Raw genomic sequence first — 22,264 nt, 5'->3', positions numbered from 1 at the left:
TGACAATAGTGCATGGCGAGGTGAGCTCGGATCTCACTGTAAATCCAGCAGCGCTTTGTAGTTGCTCAGCCCCCCCCCCCCCCCCCCCCCCGTGCATGACCGGCAGTGAGACAGGACCCATGGAGCTGTGCCAGCGTGTCGCCAATCACGGCCGATAACCGCCTCCTCTTGTCTCAGCTTAACAGTCTCGCACCCTCCGAGACTCGCTTCATCGCCGGCGATGCTGCAGAGAAGAGGCCCCAGAGGGGGGGAAAAAGGAAGCGGGGAGCGGCGAAGGCTGGAGGGCAAGGGTGGCGCTCCAAACCCACCGCTGGGGCTCAGGTATACTAGAACGTTTGCAGATGCCTGATCAAGGATGAGATTTGAAGCAATGTGACAAAACGTGTCATCCAAACTTAATGACTTCAGAAGTCTGTGCGAATCCACCAAAAATCCCAGCGGGTTTCCCGTGTGCTTCTGCACACATGCTTGGATCTGACTGAGGTGTGTGGGAACTTTCGCATAGAGTCCGCATAGAACGATGGAGACGAAGAACCTGAGAGGTGAGACCATTGAAGAAGAAGCGACAACCTGAGGTGTCTCTGGTAAGAAAAGGGATATTTTTATTTCCACAGTTGACAGCATATAAACATCATGGATACAACCTTAGTACCTGATGGTTCGGCCAATAGAATAAAATCATTAAACTGTTAATTAGTTTAACTGTTACATTTGTTCACTTCCTGCTTTCAATTATATAGTTTAAATTTTAAATTTTAAATTTTTGATTTTTGATTTTTGATTTTTGATTTTTGATTTTTGATTTTTGATTTTTGATTTTAAATTTTAAATTTTAAATTTTAAATTTTAAATTTTAAATTTTAAATTCTAAATTTTAAATTTTTTCATTCACTTTCTGCTTTCCTAATGTAATTTTAATTTTAATTTTAATTTTAATTTTAATTTTAATTTTAATTTTAATTTTAATTTTAATTTTAATTTTAATTTTAATTTTAATTTTAATTTTAATTTTAATTTTTTAATTTATTATTTTTTGTCCCGTACCGAAGTAGGAGGTGATATGAGCATCCAATGACATAATGGGTACCATAGTAAGTGTCAATATAGTGATATATATAGCACATCATGACTGGTTCAAGACTCTTCATCCTTGTATTTAGCAAACATCAACTGCTTGTATTGTTTCTTGAATTGGCTCATCGTTGTGCATTGTTTGAGGTCCTTACTCAATCCATTCCATAGTTTGATTCCACATACTGAAATGCTATGGCTTTTTAACGTAGTCCTAGCATAGAAGTGTTTCAAATGTACTTCTTCCCTGAGATCATATTTCTCCTCTCTTGTAGAGAAGTATTGGATGACATTCCTGGGATGGATGAATCGGGGATCAAGATTTAACTCTACCTGTTGAACCACCTATCGCCAGCCTGGACGTCCCGAATAGGATGCATTTTTTGATGATGGAATGCTCTGAACGGGTTGAGATGTATGTGACGGTAGTAGGAATTTCCAGGATCAAAAGAATTTAGGCTTGGAAAAAAGTGGGATTTTGGGAAGTCAGTCAAGAATGGTCTGAATGTTTTGAATCAGTGAGATGGGAATCTGATTATGGAAAGAAGATGTGGGGAGAATTAGAACTTTTGGACGTGTGGGGTATCGGTGGTGTGCTGAAGGTTTATATGTTGGAATGCTGACCATGTGGACCTTTGCACTCATTCCATTTATTTTCAATGCTAATGTTGGCACAGGAAACGTGGAATCTTTGGGCGTAAGTCAATACCTTGCTACGGTGTCCTGAGGGAGCGTGGGATTTGGAGCGCTGGGGTACAGAATAACAAGTGCAATGCTCTTCAACGTTCTCACATGACCATTATGATCTCATTATCTTTTCACATTGACCATGAAGCCACAGTATGAAAACATGGAGACCACAAATAACCAACATGTTTATGAAGTTCATCCGTGTCGTTCATCTGTACTTACTTTTACTTTGCTTCTCTTTGAAATTGCTGCGAGTCCGAGAGCAAGGCTTTATGAAAAATATGTTGCTTTTTAAATGAGCTCCCATGTGGATCCTTCCTGCTCTGTTCAGAATTCTTTGGTCCCCCCCACAAATCCCATAGAGGGAAGTCTTTGTGGCTTTGTGTTCCACATCACAAGAAGGTTCACCAAATTGATGACAAAAGGTGCGAGAAACAGTGAGCACACGTTTTTATTTATACGTTTAAGGGTATGATACAACTGATTTCAAAGGTCACCTTTCAAGAGGTGGCGCTTAGGAAGAGTGCCTATGCAGGTCTGACTGGGGGAGGTGGGGGGGGTCAACACTTTTACTGTACGTCGAGTACCTCAATATCGATGACTAACGCCAACCAAAGTGACGCACGCCTCGGTTGTCTCTTTGGGTAAGAAGCATTCATACACCTCAATGGCATTATCACTTTTAATGCATATGAATAATTCATTCTACGGCAGTCTGGACATATAATACACACATAGTATACAAAACACGGGTCCCATTCATAATGACAATCGTTAGTCATAATTAATCATCATTAATCATCAATCAGGGCCGCATTAAAAAGAAATCTGAATTTTGAGAATAAAGTTGTACATTTAAAAAAATAAAAAAGTCATAATTATATTACCCAAGACCAAAGGTCACATGCAGTGAGTCCCCATTTTCATAGCCGTCTCAGGCAGTGCCTGTGTTAAAATAATCTGAAATGTCAAGAATAAAGTAATAAATGCATGAGAAAAAACTTGTTACTTTATGACAGGCATTGGCTGAGACAGCTATGAAACGAAGGGGCGTACGTGGCCGCTGGGCTTGGGCCTGTGAGGGGTTCGGGGGGTAAGGAAGGCGGAACTAAGAAAGGCTAGACATGCTAATCAAAATGCTAAATGTGCAACTGCTCTATTTTGCTGCCACATTATAAATAAAAGCTTATAATATGACTTATGCTCTATTTCCTTCTCATACGGAATATTACCACGTTATTCTCCTTCATGTACTTCTTTATTCTTGGAATAGTACTTCTTTTCCTCCAAAAGACAACAACTGACGACTTTATTCTGGTGAATCTATCACTTTATTCTCGATTGCTCTCAGATTTCTTTCAACGTGGCCGAATACGTAAATAACAATAATACATATTTGTAAAAAATTAAAATGACAGAATCATATCAACCAAAAACATACATAATAACCCCCCACAAGACGCTAAGGAGAAGATAATTATACAATGAATACTTATGGATAGTGTATTATATTTACAAATGACCTATTTTAAATAGTAGAAAAGAATCTTAGTCAATAGGCGGTAAAGTGCATGAAACAGCCATGGAAAAAAATATAAAAAAAAAATAATAAAAAAAATTATAAAAATAATAATAAATTAATAAAAAATAATAAAAAATAATAAAAAAGAATAAAAAATAATAAAAAATAATAATAAATAATAATAAATAATAATAAATAATAATAAATAATAATAAATAATCATGTTATTCATGTGCATGGACAAAAGGTGACCACCATCCACTCTATGGAATCTTAAGTAAGGTAAATCGTCGGATTGGGAGGGCGCCCGTGACTTAGCTACGTATCGACAGGTTGGTTGTTGTGGTCGTTTCCTGTTGCCATTGCCACTTTTGCATCATCATCAGCGTATATGGTGACACCCCCTAGAATATATGTTCAAAATGTTCCACAGTGTGCAGAATACTACATTGACAAGTTGAAGTTGAAGAACGGTGGTCTCAATGTGTTATGCAGTCGTCCCTGGTTTAAGAAAGGGTTTGACTTAAGAAAGGGTTTGAACCTGAGTGGGGAAGGATGACAAAATCAGAAGCCAAAAAAGTACCACTTCCACACATAACGGGAGGATAAGTCTTTTTCAACTGTGTGAAGGTAATGCCTGATGTCACGAGACCAGAATACTGATGATGTCCTTCAAGTCAACCATAAAAGTACAATCATTGATGAATTACTGTTTGTTTGTTTGAGTATTTTGAAAAGCGCTATACAAATAAAATGTAATATTATTATTATAATTATTTGTGTGAATGTACAATGTGCTTAAATATGCATATTTGTGTAGTAATAACAGGCTGTAGTCAAGAAGAAAGCGGTGATTGTGTAACTTAAAAATATCACATGAGGGACTGTAGTACAAAGTCTGAAGACGAAAGAAAAGTAGTGTATCGGAAACTGGAATTTTGGGAATGTTTGAATGGATGTGATGGTGCTGACACAGCGATCAGTACAGTCTACAGTAGCACGATTTGCACTTGCCGCAACAACCAGGCACAGGCGTGGCTTGACCACAGGCTGATGTTAAGAGATGCTTTATTTGTGCTGGTGTTAAAGTACGGAAAAAGGGATTTCTTCAATCCCTACTGGACATTTGGGAAGCAGCACAGGGAGAACAGCCCAAAGACGGTCATAGAGTGAATTTGCGCCTGTTTGTGTGAGTCTAGCCCGTCTGGTATATCTTCAAATGAGATCAGTGCTTATTGACTGAACTCTCTTATCTCTAATCTGCAGTGAAAATTGCCTGGGTTACTGCCGCTCTTTATACTCCCTTCTCTTCCTGCGCTACTGACTCCTGTCTTTACGATCCCATCCGAGGCGGCGAGCACAGAAGCACAGATGCTATTTACTGGTGAAAGACATCCTAGGTGTGTCTTATGGTCTCTATGAGCTTCCTAAAGCGAGTACAAGCCAATAAACTCACCCAATGCCAACATTTTTGGCCAGCGTCATTCATCATTTCTACCAATGCGGGATGCCAATCAAGGGCATTTTAGAGTTGCATTCTAGTTGCTTATATGTTATTATATATATATTACTACTATGTTATATATATTATATATATATTACTACTATATTATATTATATATGCTATATTCATGTAGTTGCTTATATGTTTTGGCTAAGAATGACTTATACATGGCTGCACGGCGGACGAGTGGTTAGCGTGCAGACCTCACAGCTAGGAGACCAGGGTTCAATTCCACCCTCCCCTCCATCTAATAATAATAAAAACAAATAAATAAAAAAAATATATAATAAAAATAAAAATAAAAATAAAAATAAAAATAAAAATAAAAATAAAAATAAAAATAAAAATAAAAATAAAAATAAAAATAAAAATAAAAATAAAAATAAAAATAAAAATAAAAATAAAAATAAAAATAAAAATAAAAATAAAAATAAAAATAAAAATAAAAATAAAAATAAAAATAAAAATAAAAATTGGCCACTCCTAATTGTCCATAGGTATGAATGTGAGTGTGAATGGTTGTTTGTCTATATGTGCCCTGTGATTGGCTGGCGACCAGTCCAGGGTGTACCTCGCCGTGTACCCCACCTCTCACCCGAAGACAGCTGGGATAGGCTCCAGCACCCCACTCTACCCTCATGAGAATAAGCGGTAGAAAATGAATGAATGACTTATTCATTCATATATATTGGAAAAAACGCGATAGAATTAAGCCGTGAATCTCGAAGCGCAATGTAGCGAGGGGCGACTGCAAACAATCGGGATTACGGTGAGTTAGCATGTGCAAAAGTGTATGCGGATTAGTTGATACTACCCCGTGTTGTTATGGGATACATGGTACGGATTAAAAATAACAACTTCAATAATAAACACATTTTGAGCTTTTCTTTTTTTTCATGACGACATCTACAGGGCATCTTCTTTCTTCGACCACAATTAGGCCACTCGTACACAGACTGGACATAGTAACTAATATATACTGTACATACTGGGTAACAGGGGGGTCCAAACACCTAGCAAGTGTTTTCCTATTGATATTTGGTAAAGCAATACGTGTACCGTAGATATGCTAGATATGCTAAATATACGTTATATTCATTTTATTTCATCTCAGCTTTGTCAGCTTGGACGAAAAAGCATCACTGTTTGCTCTTTTTACAATTTTACTGTTTTGTCAATATTTTTAACTTTATTTAAAACTGACATATAATTTATTCTCCTATTTGAACTTGAATCTTTTCCATTTCTCGTTTGTTTTTGAATGTAACTTTATTCGCACATTGTAAATTCCGGTGTTTATTCCGGTGTTTATTTCAGTAGAAACTGTGCTTGTTGCAAAACGTCTATGTGCAGATGCATGCCCGGTTCAGGGTTAGTAAAGTTGCGTTTGTTAGCAGATGGTTTTTGCCATTATGGACTTTGTTGGTAATGCATTTTCCAAAATACCTGTTTAAATGATCAAGTATACGAGATGAGAGAATAACTACGTATTAGCTGAACCAATGTACAGTAAACCTCGGATATATCGGACTCGGATATATCGGAAATTCGCTCACAACGGACAGATAAAAAAGAACCAATTTTTCTGTAATGCATTTCCAATAAAAATTCATTGCATATATCGGATTTTTTATAACGGATTTCGCCTATTTCGGACAAAATCTCCAGTCCCGTTCCAATGCATTTCCATTAAATTTCCCTCGCATATATCGGATGGCCGCATCGTGGCGCTCCGATTCGCCGAATCGTGACAGGCCGCTATACGACGTCATTTGCAGCGTTTGCAGCGTTGCCTGCGCGTCCAGGTACATTGGAAACATAGTCAAGGAAGTGCCTTTTTATAACGGATAAAATCTGATTTACGCATATACCGGATATAAATCCGATATATGCGTAAAACGGACATTTTCCGGTATACGCATATAACGGATTTCGCTTATATCGGACGAAACCAGTGGGAACAATTGAATCCGATATATCCGAGGTTTACTGTACTACAAGCCGCGGGGTTGAAAGTAGCGACTTACACCCATTTAAACTCGATTCAATGTTTTCTTTGTCAGAATCTTACTCCTTGAGGTCTTTTTCCTTTTGCAGTCCCACATTTGGACATTTGGGACACCCCTGCTCTACGATGAATGAACGGCTTGGCTACCCGGCGTTGGTTGACTGAGGAGACGCATGATGACATCCCTCGCTTCGTCGACCATGTGAGAAGTCGGTATTCCACCGTACCCAAATCATCATCAAAAAAATGAGGAATACTTTATGATGCGTGGCTTTTGTTCAATACTGCCACCTACTGTTGGAATGACATCTTTGCAAGACAGAGATCCAATCCGATTGGCTCATGTTGACGTTCTACGTATTTACTTTGTGTGTACTCATGCATGTACTTGAAGGTACTTGTACAAACCACACACGTTGGAATGTGATGGAAAGAAAACTGCAACCTGTGCAGACATCTTGAATCCATAGTCCCGCCCTGGTTTTCCCCAATGGGGGGTGGGTGGGTGGGTGTGGGTGGGGTGTGGGAGGACGATAATGTGTTTTTCCCTTTAAAGCGGTTCAGCAGTAATACGATATCTCCTGACTCTGGCAATGCGCCAACAATCAATTGGCTCGCTAGCCATTTCCCAGCGGCTTTCTGTACACATCACTTCCTGCTGCATTCAGATGCGGTAATAGATCACTCTATTCCTCTCGCCGCGCCCTCGCCTCGCCTCTCTTATGCATCACTTGACGCTAAGCATTTTGTCGCCGTTTCACCTTCTTTGGGCTGAATAATTGGAAGTCCTATTATATAGCGAGTCAGACGCCGAGCTCGGCCAAATGCTGCTGTGGTTCATCTAATTCATGTAAATCCCATCTGGTGGTTTGTTACTCCTGCTTGCATCCAAGGGGAACGGGTTTGGAGGAATGAAGTGCAATTAAAACATCCAAAGGATGGAGCTCCTTTGACCGGTCGACAAGTTGGGAGACTCGTACCTTCTTACCGACTTTCACATATCAACACACATCAGTGACATGAGCTCCGCAATGGAAGCATCGCATGTTTATTGTTCCTGGAGAAGATGATGCTGTTTTTTTTGTTCTAAGGGATTTCATTTGCCGGGACTTTTATTTGTGTTTGTTTTGCTGGGGAAGGAAAGGGGGCGTGGCTCCCTCCTTTCTAGTAGGGAGTGAAGCGACTGCACCCTCCTCTGTAAAGGCTAGCCTGCAACATCAAAGATGAAAAAAAAAAAGCTCCAATCAGTACCCAGTGTGCAACTCTTGCTTTGTATTTCTAGATGATTGGATATCACAGTCTCTTTTTTTTTTTTTTTTTTTTAAAGAAAAGATTCCTCCCTTTTTCCTCCTCGCCTGACTACTTCCTGGCAACCTCATTTTCTACCCAGAAGGCATGGTGATGCTTTCAATGTCCGAAAATGGGCCTTATGCAGCTTTGTGCTGCACAAAGGAAGCCCCCTTCCTCGACTGAAAGTAAGTCATCGTAGAGATGAAAAGTTGAAATTATGACAGGAAAAAAATCTTGATTATGATTACAGAAAGTCAAAAATGAGGGGAAATGAAATAATTATGATGTAAGAAAGTCCTAATTAAATTATGAGACAAGAAAATCAATGATGTGAGAATCAAAATTAAGAGATTCCATAAGTTGAAATTTTGACATAATTATGAGATGAGTTAAAAAGTCCAAATTCTGAACTAAGATGATAAAAAGTCCTAATTATGTGATGATGACGTGACTTATTTCTCATAATTCCAACTTTTTGTCTCGTAGGTATGACTTACCATTGGCTGATTTCCTTTCTCAGTAGCAGAAACGGGCTTCCAAAGCAATCAATACTAAACAAAACAACCCCCCCACCCCAAAATGGAAGGATGCGGGGTTCCGTTTTCACACATTTTGTACATTAAAGATGCTAAAACCAACCCAATGTAGCTCACCATTAGACTGTCGCTAATTCATATTAATTATTATTAATATATCATACACTAAAATGTATATTCATATCATGTACTTTTCCTGCGTTTTGCTTTTCAAAGCCAATTTGAGGTAATTTCCTGACCAGACATCGTATAAATGATCCTTATGCTTCCCTGCGTAGCATATTAGTTATTAGTTATTATTATGTCGTGGGGGTGCTGGAGACTACCCCAGCTGTCTTCGGGCGAGAGGCGGGGTACACCCTGGACTGGTGGCCAGCCAATCACAGGGCGCATATAGACAAACAACCATTCACACTCACATTCATACCTAACAACTCGGCCTATTATTATTATTATTATCATTATCATCATTATTATATTATTATTATTATAATAATAATTATTATTATTAGATGGAGGGGAGGGTGGAATTGAATCCCGGTCTCCTAGCTGTGAGGTCTGCATGCTAACCACTCAACTGCCGTGCATTATTATTATTATTATTATTATTATTATTATTATTATTATTATTATTATTATTATTATTATTATTATTATTATTATTATTATTATTATTATTATTATTATTATTATTATTATTATTATTATTATCATCAGTCATTCATTTTCTACCGCTTTTCCTCACAAGGGCTGCGGGGGTGCTGGAGCCTATCCCAGCTGTCTTCGGGCGAGAGGCGGGGTACAACCTGGACTGGTGGCCAGCCAATCACAGGACACATATAGACAAACAACCATTCACACTCACATTCATCCCTAATGACTCGGCCTATTATTATTATTATTATTATTATTATTATTATTATTATTATTATTATTATTATTATTATTATTATTCATTCATTCATTCATTCATTCATTCATTCATTTTATACCGCTTTTTCCTCACGAGGGTCGCGGGGGTGCTGGAGCCTATCCCAGCTGTCTTCGGGCGAGAGGCGGGGTACACCCTGGACTGGTGGCCAGCCAATCACAGGGCACATATCGGCCTATTATTATTATTATTATTATTATTATTATTATTATTATTATTATTACTACTATTATTGTTATTATTAGCTATGATTGGTATGGAGCATGGAGCGGCCAAACAGCATTCTGGATGGTCTAAGTTTGCCCCCTGCAGCAGGGAAGGGTGTCCAAAGTGTGGCCCGTGGCTGTATGTGTACCGGCCCCCAGGACATTGTAAAAAGCTACTCATTACTGCGTCTTTGTTGAACATTTTATATCTATTTCAGGGGTTCTTTCTTTTTTTAAGCACTGTACATTGGATTGGTCTCAGCGTGCCCCCACCTACATCCTTCCATTTTGGATTTCCAGGTTTTGGACACCCCTTGCTAGTTGATTTAAAATTCCAATTGAGTTTTGTCCATGCGGGGTGCCGTCCTGGTGAAATATTCATAATTAGAGGGGCTTTTCCTGCTTTTCAAATTGCTATGCAAATTTGTATCGAGGGTTTGAATTGCATGTGGGAGGATGCTGGGGGAAAAAGGGAAGAGTAATTGAAAGAAAAAAGAGAAAGTTGAAAGTAATAAGGAGAAAAACACAGGCCACTGTTTCAATTAAGTAAATGAAGAGGAAATAATGGTGGTAATTAATGAAGGCTTTTAGCTAGCAGCTACACTATGGGGGAGTGGGGGTGGGGGGGGGGCAGCGGGGGTGTCGGGGGGCTGGCATTCGCCATCACCACACATGTTTTGCTTTTGAGGAGCCCAAGATGAAATGAACATTCTACGCCATTTCTCCCTGCAGGAACGATACGTGGACCATGTTCGTGTGGATAAATCAATAAAATGATACTTTGTTGAAATCATTTTCATCTTTGATGTTAGCTGCAAAGCTAGCTAAAAACAAACATTAATCGTTTGACTCTCTCTCTCCCTTGCATGAGATGCATGAGGAGGAATTCCAAGTGTCATTCAAGCAAGAAGGCTTGATTTGGGGGGAGTGAGAGAGTGCAGCAGCTTCCCTCATTCATTTACTGAAGTGGCAATGGGAACCATTTCATACGTATGACGTAACACCAATACCAATCTATTGTGTTCTATTGTGTTCCCAGCATCGGCATCCACTTGGATGCTGCGTCATGTGCTAGCTGACGAAGCGCATCCACATATTCAAGCCAAGAAAGAGGGAAGACACTCACCATGGTGCCCACGCTGTACGTGGCGGCAGGACCGATTGTGTGGTGATATGGGTCTGCTGTTGCATAGACTCGGCCATAGCTACGGGGAAAGAAAACACATTTACAATGCATACAGTTGCTTCATTACACTTTTTTTTTTTTTTTTTTTTTTTTGCAGGCAGCTGGGGCGGAGCAGCGAGACGGCTGGCCCCCGGTGGCAATCATCACCGTTACGACTCACACCCTGCGTCCACACCAGCAAGGCGCCAGACAACTCCTTATGGTTCTTCTCTCTGTGCCGCTACGTCCTTGCTGCATGTTTGATGGCCACTAGCTACGCTTAGTGATGACACTGAAATATCCGTACTTCCTGTAACAGCTCTTGGTGCTGTGACAATACCACACCTCCTGTAACAACTCTTGGTGCTGTGACATATCCACACTTCCTGTAACAGCTCTAGGTGCTGTGACATATCCACACTTCCTGTAACAGCTCTCGGTGCTGTGACATATCCACACTTCCTGTAACAGCTCTTGGTGCTGTGACAATACCACACTTCCTGTAACATCTCTAGGTGCTGTGACAATACCACACTTCCTGTAACAGCTCTCGGTGCTGTGACATATCCACACTTCCTGTAACATCTCCTGGTGCTTTGACAATACCACACTTCCTGTAACAGCTCTCGGTGCTGTGACATATCCACACTTGCTGTAACAGCTCTCGGTGCTGTGACAATACCACACTTCCTGTAACAGCTCTCGGTGCTGTGACAATACCACACTTCCTGTAACAGCTCTTGGTGCTGTGACATATCTACACTTCCTGTAACAGCTCTCGGTGCTGTGACATATCCACACTTCCTGTAACAGCTCTCGGTGCTGTGACATATCCACACTTGCTGTAACAGCTCCCGGTGCTGTGACATATCCACACTTCCTGTAACAGCTCTCGGTGCTGTGACATATCCACACTTCCTGTAACAGCTCTCGGTGCTGTGACATATTCGCACTTCCCGTAACAGGTCTCGGTGCTGTGACATATCCACACTTCCTGTAACAGCTCTCTGTGCTGTGACATATTCGTACTTCCTGTAACAGCTCTTGGTGCTGTGACATATCCACACTTCTTGTAACAGCTCTCGGTGCTGTGACATATCCACACTTCTTGTAACAGCTCTCTGTGCTGTGACATATCCACACTTCCTGTAACAGCTCTCGGTGCTGTGACATATCCACACTTCCTGTAACAGCTCTCGGTGCTGTGACATATCCACACTTCCTGTAACAGCTCTTGGTGCTGTGACATATCCACACTTCCCGTAACATCTCCTGGTGCTGTGACAACACCACACTTCCTGTAACAGCTCTCGTGCTGTGACATATCCACACTTCCTGTAACAGCTCTTGGTGCTGTGACAATACCACACTTCCTGTAACAGCTCTCGGTGCTGTGACAATACCACACTTCCTGTAACAGCTCTTGGTGCTGTGACATATCCACACTTCCTGTAACAGCTCTCGGTGCTGTGACAATACCACACTTCCTGTAACAGCTCTCGGTGCTGTGACATATCCACACTTCCTGTAACAGCTCTCGGTGCTGTGACAATATCACACTTCCTGTAACAGCTCTCGGTGCTGTGACATATCCACACTTCCTGTAACAGCTCTCGGTGCTGTGACATATCCACACTTCTTGTAACAGCTCTTGTGCAGTCAGACTCGCACCTTGTCTGGGATAGTCACATGACAACCCCTCTAAATTGTTTCCTACACGTCTTGTAGAAACTATGAGTGGAAGTCAAACACGAAGCTGAATAGGAAACATTCTCGCACATTTCTCACTATGGCTTCGTACGGGTTCATTTGACACTACAAAACAAGGCTACATCATCTCCCAAAAGGACTGTGTGTGAGTGTGTGTGTGTGTGTGTGTGTTTCGGCCTATTTGTTCCCTCTAGGTACACAGAGCCAACTCCATATGGCAGGATGATTACACTTGGCCCAGAGCAGCAGAAACTAGGTATTCCTGTGATGGATTACTGCCTGCGGTATGTTGCATGTCAATTACTTTGAGTTAATTTAATTAAACATATATTTAAAAATAACGGATTAAGCATGAGAGACTGTGACACCGGGACTCCGGTGCATTGCAGTGTAGTCCATATATGTTAATTTGCCGCCACGAGATTAAAATGAATGTACCGCAACACGTCAACACGTCAACGCACACGATGCTACTCGCACCATGCGGGCATACAAACACATCAATGCATAATTCCCATGACTAAAATACACCCGCCGCAAGGCATGCTGGGAATCTTGTGGTGAAGTGAAGTGATGGCCAATTTTTAATGAACAAACCAAGAATCAAGTTTATTAGTAATTCTAAAGATAAGTAAGGCTTTTTTTTTTTTTACTCACTGTTTTGTCTCTTAGGAGGTTAGGCCTTTCCCTAAAGCGTCTCACCACGTCATGTAAGACAAATAATATGCATCATATGCACGTTTCTTAACCAGGAGTTGGCAACAGTGGTGGCATCAACATGCTAGCGAAAATAATAATAATCTGTATTCTCCAAGAAGGTCATGACTCACGACTCAATTTTCAAGCCTTTGACTTGAGACTTGACTTGGACTTGACTTGCGACTTGTAACGCAGTGAACGTGTTGTACAGTACAGTACAGTACAGTGCAGTAAAGAAGTAATGGTAATGGTTTAATTTCATTTGAACATGCATCAGATTACAATTGAGTGCATCCCATAATCAGTTCACAGTTCCACATGTCCAAAAGGAGTAGGAAGAAGCAAAGCTTATTAAATCCTACCCCTCCATCTGGTACTTTTACAATCAGTAACTGTTACATTTGTTCACTTCCTGCTTTCCATAATACCGTTTTTTTTTTAAATAATGCACCTCATACGTGTATGTGACAAGTGTGTGACAGTAAGAAGTGTAGTATAACATGAATGTACAAACGTACGTCTGTGTAATATAACCGGAATATTGAGGCCATAGGTATGATTTATGGTAAAATGGTCAATGAGCTACATTTTCATACCGCTAGCTGAAGTGTACAGTCAATCCAAATCTGGGGAATGAATCCATATTTGGTTCAAAAGCTTCTAAATCCATTTAAGTGAAACATTCAAATGACATAATAATAATCAAACCCTACCATAAATTCCAGTGTTCAAGCTTAGCCCCCTAAATTTATGGTAATGGTTTTATTTCATTTGAACATGCATCAGATTACAATTGAGTGCATCCCATAATCAGTTCACAGTTCCACATGTCCAAAAGGAGTAGGAAGAAGCAAAGCTTATTAAATCCTACCCCTCCATCTGGTACTTTTACAATCAGTAACTGTTACATTTGTTCACTTCCTGCTTTCCTAATATAGTTTAGGTTTTTTTTTTAAATAAAATAAAAATAAAAATAAAAATAAAAATAAAAATAAAAATAAAAATAAAAATAAAAATAAAAATAAAAATAAAAATAAAAATAAAAATAAAAATAAAAATAAAAATAAAAATAAAAATAAAAATAAAAATAAAAATAAAAATAAAAATAAATAAATTAAATTAAACATATTTCTCCTCTCTTAGATGCAACATGTTCACCTTAAGGTCGCACTAGACTGACTCGCCAGTATTTACACAAGTAGTAGTAGTGCTGAAGGAAAGCATTAGAATTTAATCATAAATTAGCCGCCCCTGTATAAGTGGCAGGGTTCAAAGGTTAAGAAAAAAGTAGCGGCTATGACACCGGAATATAGAGGAGCATAAACTAACAGGATTTTTTTTTTAAAGCAAAAGTAGCAAAAGTGGATTTAGCTCTGGGTGAGCTCCTCATATGACATAATCACCGAATGTGGGACGACATTATTATGCTTGGAAAAAAGCATTGTAATAACATGAGCCTCCACGGAAATCTCCCGTGGGGGTCCCACACCTACTGGAGATGAAATACAGAGCAGTGTGGCCAAGTGTGGAGTTTGCAGAGAGGAAGTCATTTTCTCCAGTGGCCAGCTCTTCTTCACCTCCTCTGGGTTAGCCATTCTTGCCAACTCCAAGTACTTCTCCTTGTCTGTCTCCTGAGACCCCCCCCACCCCACCGCACCCCCCCCAGTCTATTCACCAGCACTGGCTTGGAACTAATCCCCGCCCCCAAAGCCCATCTCTTTTCTCATTCCATCCCCCGTTCTCTGATGCCACCAGACTGCTTTATTTTCATTCCCCTTTGCCTACTTCTTCCCTCTTGTTTGTTTGCTAAATTTAAAAAGAAGCAGAAATATGTCTGGAGGACAAAGATAAGCACTTGCGTGGGTAAACTACCTTTTGTTAAACTGTGTGTTCAAGTGAGGAACCTACAGAGAGAAAAGGGAAGCGCGAGCATAAAAGGGGAGGAAGCAGAGGCAGTGTTTGGAGTCACATATAATGGCGACTTCAATCAATGAGGAACCTCCATGAGAATGTCATAACTCACGTAGAATCAATATGCTTCAGCCTGTTTGATGAAACAGTGTGAATGTTGCCAAATATGCAATCTCTATCAATAGAATCCGCTCATAAATCAGAGAAAACATCCTCCTCAGCATCAACACTAATCTGCTGATTGTGTGTCACTGATATTACACAACAATTTCATGTGATGGGCCAAAAAGTGATAAATAAATGATAAATCACAAAGTCATCAGTCCAATTCTGTCATGGTCTGCATGCCGGCAGGCTTACTTTTTGCTCTCTGGTTCTACCATATCTTAGTTATTGTGTGGAAATATGGGCTAATCTTCACTCGCTAAATGTACTGCAAAAAAAGTCAGTAAGGATAATTCATAATGCCGCCTACAGAGAACATACTAAGTCCTTATTTCTAAAATCATAAATACTTCAACTTGCTGATATAGTTCATCTTCAAACAGCTAAAATAATGAATACGGATAAAAATAACCAATTAGCTAAAAATGTCATCCAATACTTCTCTACAAGAGAGGAGAAATATGATCTCAGGGAAGAAGTACATTTGAAACACTTCTATGCTAGGACTACGTTAAAAAGCCATAGCATTTCAGTATGTGGAATCAAACTATGGAATGGACCTCAAACAATGCACAACGATGAGCCAAATAGAAACAATCAAGAAACAAGAAACAACACAAGCAGTTGATGTTTGCTAAATACAAGGATGGAGAGTCTTGAACCAGTCATGATGTGCTATATATATCACTATATTGACACTTACTATGGTACCCATTATGTCATTGGATGCTCATATCACCTTGTAATTTAATTTAATTTAATTTAATTTAATTTAATTTAATTTAATTTAATTTAATTTAATTTAATTTAATTTAATTTAATTTAATTTAATTTAATTTAATTTAATTTAATTTAGTACGAGGTGCATTATTAAAAAAAAACTACAAAAAACAAAAAAAAAAACAAAAAAACCCTAAACTGTATTATGGAAAGCAAAAAGTGAACAAATGTAACAGTTACTGATTGTAAAAGTACCAGATGGAGGGGTAGGATTTAATAAGCTTTGCTTCTTCCTACTCCTTTTGGACATGTGGAACTGTGAACTGATTATGGGATGCACTCAATTGTAATCTGATGCATGTTCAAATGAAATTAAACCATTACCATTACAAGACGTCACCTTTCAAAATAAAAGCTGGAAAGCCATCACATCCTACAGTATCATTCCTCTATGGCTGAAACTCACGTTCACTCTTATTCAGAAGCAAAGGTAGGCACTTTCTCATTTCCAGTGACCATCAAGGTCTGATCTTGACTTTGGTGGCGAGATCATCCATGTAGACCTTGTAGCCATGTGGAGAACATCTCCTTCCTTTGGTACGCTTTTCTCCAGCAAGTCTCTCAAGGGTTTAAGAGGCTGATGTTATTTAGTTTTCAGCTATGGGTGAAGTTTGGGTGAGACTGCAATTTCAATGATGGAAGACGGACAAAAGGAATGTGAGGGTCGGTCTCAAGTGTAAAGAGTTGCAGTTTAGCCTCACTTGGAGACTCTGCAGAAGAACAGACTCACAGCCCCATCCGTTCTATTTAAGACCACTCTTATCCCACAATAAATAAAACTGCTTCCCACCCGCTGACCCATCTCCTCTCAATTCCGCCTCAGTGCTTAGACTTCCCTCTAAATCAAGCGCTTGGAATAGAATACAAGAGTAGCGAGAGAGAGAAAGAGAGCGAGAGAGCGTACACAGGAGTCAGGGAGAATAAACAGACAAAGAGGGAACGTGTAAGTGGAGAGAAAATGAAAGGAAACTAAATTAGTCCTTTGGTGAGGGATGTGCCCTCTCACCCGCTCGAGTCTGTTGTCTTCATAATTCTTCAGAGACTGCCACTCACTTCCACCTTGATTGTATCGTACGTTATCAGACGCCTTACTGCTGAGAATGTTTCTTATCTAGCCTGACATCCTCCATCTCCCGAGGATAAGCTGGCAGAGCATCCTTAAACACACACACGCACATGTCAAGACAACTACCTGGAGGTGTAGCTCCAGCTTTCAAAGGTGTCAAAGTTGTTTTTTAGGGTAGATTTGCTAACCTGCTTCTATTGTGATCATCAAACTCAAAAGCTGCTAGCTGACTACAACGCATGGAAGGAAGTCATCATCGTGTTGTTTATCGGCGGTGGCCAATTATTTCATGATTGTCACTCACCGGCCCGGCCATTTTTTATTTTTTTTTGACTGTTTAACATCATCAAACAAATTTAAAGATTCTGCAATGACAATATAGCTGAACACAAAATAGAAAATGGCCGCCGTGAGAAAAAGTGATCCCCCTCTCCCACATTAAGACACAACTTAACTGAGATTCAATGTGTTTTATCTATCTGTAAAAGCCATTTATAAATCTTTGGGACCCCAGCCAACCACAGTAAGAGCCATTGTACACAAATGCCGAAAAAACGGGACACTGTTGAACTTTTCCAGGAGTGGCCGGCCAACCAAAATGACCCCAAGATTATCCAAGAGGTCACAAAAGACCCCACAAGAACATCCAAATAACTGCAAGCCTCACTAATAAGGCCAGTGTTCACTGGTCCACCATAAGAAAGACAAAATGACCTGCATGGCTTAGGAAAATTTTTCCTTCTATGTTCTAACAGAGGTGCAGACTCAAGTCAATTTTAATGACTTTGGACCCGACTTGACAATATCACCAAGGACTTGGAACCTGAGAGAAACTAAACAGTCCTTATGACTTGGAAGGACTTGTAAACTTCAGCCGTATGACTTTAGACTTGACTCGACCTCCACTTGGGTCTTCCAGCATGACGTCTTTACTCGAGACTTGACTTGAGACTAAACACATTGTCCATAATAATAATAATTTTGTGAGACAAAACATCTTCTTTCTCAACCGATTCAAAGCATTCCACCAACATGAGAACATTCATCTCATTGAGGACATTGGGACAACATTTTCCAAAATAATTTTTTCTTCCCAAAAACTTCCCAAAAATTCTGTAAGACAAATTCCCTTTTGATCTTGGGAGGTCTTATGACTTCCACATTTGTCAGCCACAAACCTTCCCAACACTCATTCAAAAATATTGAAGTCATTCCAAAAAGTCACAGAATTTCCGTTCCCAAACATTTCTATTAAAATGAACGGCATTTTCCCATATTTGTCAATCCATTCAAACCATTCCAGCAGCAAAACAAATTCCAACTTTCATTCATTCATTCATTCATTCATTTTCTACCGCTTTTTCCTCACAAGGGTCGCGGGGGTGCTGGAGCCTATCCCAGCTGTCTTTGGGCGACACCCTGGACTGGTGGCCAGCCAATCACAGGGCACATATAGACAAACAACCATTCACACTCACATTCATACCTATGGACAATTTGGAGTCGCCAATTAACCTAGCATGTTTTTGGAATGTGGGAGGAAACCGGAGTGCCCGGAGAAAACCCACGCATGCACGGGGAGAACATGCAAACTCCACACAGAGATGGCCGAGGGTGGAATTGAACCCTGGTCTCCTAGCTGTGAGGTCTGGGCGCTAACCACTTCTCACCCAATTTCCCATTTTTCATAAAGCAGTTCAGTTCAGCCTAAAAATTCCAGCATTCACATGCAATTTCTACGGAATTTCTGCAGAAAGGGAATATGGGAGCCAACATACCTGTCGCTGTACGCAGCTGCAGCAGTAGCAGCCGGCTGGGCGTATCTGTAAGCTGCATATCCGCCCTGAACAAGAGAGACAATGCAATGAAATCATTTCCAATTGGAAGACAAGAAAACAAATATGTTAAGGTTCAACACCCTAAACATTTCATTTCAAAAGGTACACTAAGACCAAAACTTACATAGATTTCCGCCCCGTAAAAGCCGTCCTGGTAGACCACACTGCCGACAGGAAAACCAGAGATTAGGCAAGTTTTAAATGAAATATGTTTAGAAATAAAGACACAATACAAGTACTTAAATAGATTAGACCACGGGTCTCAAACACGCGGTGTGGCCCGCAGGACACTAGTTTGAGGCCCCCGCCTTGATATGAAAGTTTAATGTCAGTGCGGCCCGCGCAAGTTTGATATGGATGCTGTATGCTATCATGTACCCAGAAAAAATTATTACATTTGATTAATGTTCATGTTAAAGGTTAAATAACTGTTAATAGTTATCCTCCCTATCCGTGTGGAAGTGGTAAGTTTTTGGCTCTTTAAGTTTAAAGGAAATAACTTGAAGGCTACCGTTTAGGTCGCTAGCTCTCTAGTTTGCGAGTTAGCATGTGTCTCAAGACCCGTTGCCATTGCGCAATATGTTGTAAATAAAAAGAGTATAAATGTGACTATAGTCGTGTTTTGTCATGTCTACAGGGCTCTAATAATGCTTTGTTCATTTTAATCTGAAAAAAATAATTTGTCTACCCACCAACTATATGTGGTTTCTTAGGTTTTTATTATTTGCCGTTTTATTATTATTATTATATTTATTTATTACTGATTGATTGATTTTCTTTAGTCTTGATTTGTTTATTTATTTTTCATCTTATTTTGTGTAGAAAAATAAAAATGAATATATTTGAGAACAGTGGAATGTTTTATCAGAGCTTTTCTTATAGAAAATCGGAACCAAAGCAAAGTTTATTAATTTTTCTGTTTTTAATAAATGCGTTTTTTGTTTTTTTTTTTAGAAAACCTGATGCGGCCCAGTCTCACCCAGACCCTAGCTCCAGTGGCCCCCAAGTAAATTGAGTTTGACACCCCTGGATTAGACCTTTTCACCTTTTTTCCCTAAAAAGAACTGTAATAGTTAAAGAATTTCGACTTGATTTTGACTAACTTTCTATTGGTCGGCCCACCGGGTCACGGAGACAGTGATTTTGCAACGCTAACGATCACGATGCGAATCGCAAGCCTCTTTCTTGCATCCTGGGTCCGATCTTACACCATGAACCTTTTATTTGTTCACAGCCTGCTGCTTGTCATCATCTGCATTTCTTTGCTCTTTTATTCTTTCCGTCAACATCACACAGACTCCCAGACACCCGACCCCCACCTCCACACACACCCATGTAACATGATGATAACAGATAACATGGTTTGGTTCCATCTGAGGTGGACCCATTGGAGTGTGCAGGCTGGGTCATAGCAGTTCATTCAGCAGAATAAAGAACGACACAGAAAAAAAAGAAAGACAAATTGGGCCATTCTGGAATCAAAGAGCAATTTTCCGCTCTATTAGAAAATGGCCTTTTTGTTTTCCACTCACTATTCTTCTGTTATGGCAAGTGAGCGGCTTTAAATGTGTGTGTGTGTGTGAGACGGTTGATGCTATTAGACGTGAAAGTATGCATGTCACTCACGCGCCGTAGGCGGGGATGGGAGGGGGAGGTGGCGCAGCACGGAATGTGTTATAGACGGCCCGCCCCCTCCCTCTCAAATGGGCCCCTCTGTAGGCCACTGCTGCCCCTGTGGTGGGGTACGGAAACCCTGTGACTGAGAGAGAAATCACAAAAACACAGAAAAACAACGGTGAATTAGGTGAAAGTGAAAGTGAAATCTACAGTGTCACGGAATTCCATTTATGAATCCATAATGTGCCATAATTTGGGGAATGTCTCTTAGGTTTGCAGGCTGATGGGTCCAATTGCAACTGTGCTTGAAGTCATGCAAAACAAGCCTGGAGTACGATACCATCACCGTCATACTTAGCAGCGTCCGTCCCGACCAATCACAAACCTTTTCCATGGAAAAATAGAAGGATACGGGCTGGCGGGTGGCACTTTAAACAATATATAGGCTAAACTATCCTCACTAACATCCACATCTTAGTGTGAGAGACAAAGCAAGGGAGCAGAATATGGACTGATACGTATATGTACACTGCGCGGTGGACTAGTGGTTAGCATGCTGGTCACACAGTCTGGAGATCTCTGTATCTCTGTTTGGTGTACCCTAGTGTGTACCCTAGTGGTGTACCCGAGTGGTGTACCCTTGTGGTGTACCGCCTAGCAGTGTACCCTAGTGGTGTACCTCCTTGGTGGTGTACCTTAGTGGTGTACCTCCTTGGTGGTGTACCTCCTAGTGGTGTACCTCTTGGTGGTGTACCCTAGTGGTGTACCTCCTAGTGGTGTACACTAGTGGTGCACCTCCTGGTGGTGTACCCTAGTGGTGTACCTCCTAGTGATGTACCTCCTAGTGGTATACAACCTAGTGGTGTACCTCCTGGTGGTGTACCTCCTAGTGGTGTACCTCCTGCTGGTGTTCCCTAGTGGTGTACCTCTTAGTGGTGTACCTCCTTGTGGTGAACCCTAGTGGTGTACCTCCTAGTGATGTACCTCCTAGTGGTGTACAACCTAGTGGTGTACCTCCTGGTGCTGTACCCTCGTGGTGTACCCTAGTGGTGTACCTCCTGGTGGTGTACCCTAGTGGTGTACCTCCTAGTGGTGTACCCTAGTGATGTACCTCCTAGTGGTGTACCCCAGTGGTGTACCCTAGTGGTGTACCTCCTGGTGGTGTACCCTAGTGGTGTACCCTAGTGATGTACCTCCTAGTGGTGTACCCTAGTGGTGTACCCCAGTGGTGTACCCTAGTGGTGTACCCTAGTGATGTACCTCCTAGTGGTGTACCCTAGTGGTGTACCTCCTAGTGGTGTACCCTAGTGGTGTACCCTAGTGATGTACCTCCTAGTGGTGTAACATAGTGGTGTACCCTAGTGGTGTACCTCCTAGTGATGTACCCCCTAGTGGTGTACCCTAGTGGTGTACCTCCTGGTGCTGTACCCCGTGGTGTACCTTATTGGTATACCTCCTGGTGGTGTACCCTAGTGATGTACCCTAGTGGTGTACCCTAGTGGTGTACCTCCTAGTGGTGTACCCTAGTGGTGTACCCTAGTGGTGTACCTCCTAG

At 40.6% G+C, this 22,264-nt stretch overlaps 1 protein-coding gene across 15 annotated transcripts in view; it reads right to left on the bottom strand.

Moving 5' to 3' along the window:
* Positions 1 to 22,264, bottom strand: part of rbfox3a (RNA binding fox-1 homolog 3a) — a 317,090-nt gene that overhangs the window by 2,615 nt on the left and 292,211 nt on the right. For 11 of the 15 annotated variants that reach the window (XM_058062399.1, XM_058062409.1, XM_058062407.1 and 8 more), the window contains 4 exons: positions 20,719 to 20,851; positions 19,217 to 19,256; positions 19,033 to 19,097; positions 10,266 to 10,963 (listed from right to left, as the gene is read on the bottom strand). In XM_058062399.1, the coding sequence (XP_057918382.1) occupies positions 10,783 to 10,963; positions 19,033 to 19,097; positions 19,217 to 19,256; positions 20,719 to 20,851 (419 nt within the window). In that variant the 3' untranslated portion in view covers positions 10,266 to 10,782. Of the gene's footprint in view, positions 1 to 5,267; positions 8,005 to 10,265; positions 10,964 to 19,032; positions 19,098 to 19,216; positions 19,257 to 20,718; positions 20,852 to 22,264 lie in introns of those variants that run through there. The other 4 variants (XM_058062406.1, XM_058062412.1, XM_058062413.1 and 1 more) reach the window with 2 other exon arrangements.

Source organism: Doryrhamphus excisus, chromosome 22 (genome assembly GCF_030265055.1).
Source record: "Doryrhamphus excisus isolate RoL2022-K1 chromosome 22, RoL_Dexc_1.0, whole genome shotgun sequence".
Classification (NCBI taxonomy): Eukaryota; Metazoa; Chordata; class Actinopteri; order Syngnathiformes; family Syngnathidae; genus Doryrhamphus; species Doryrhamphus excisus.
This window is presented reverse-complemented; position numbering and strand designations above follow the sequence as displayed.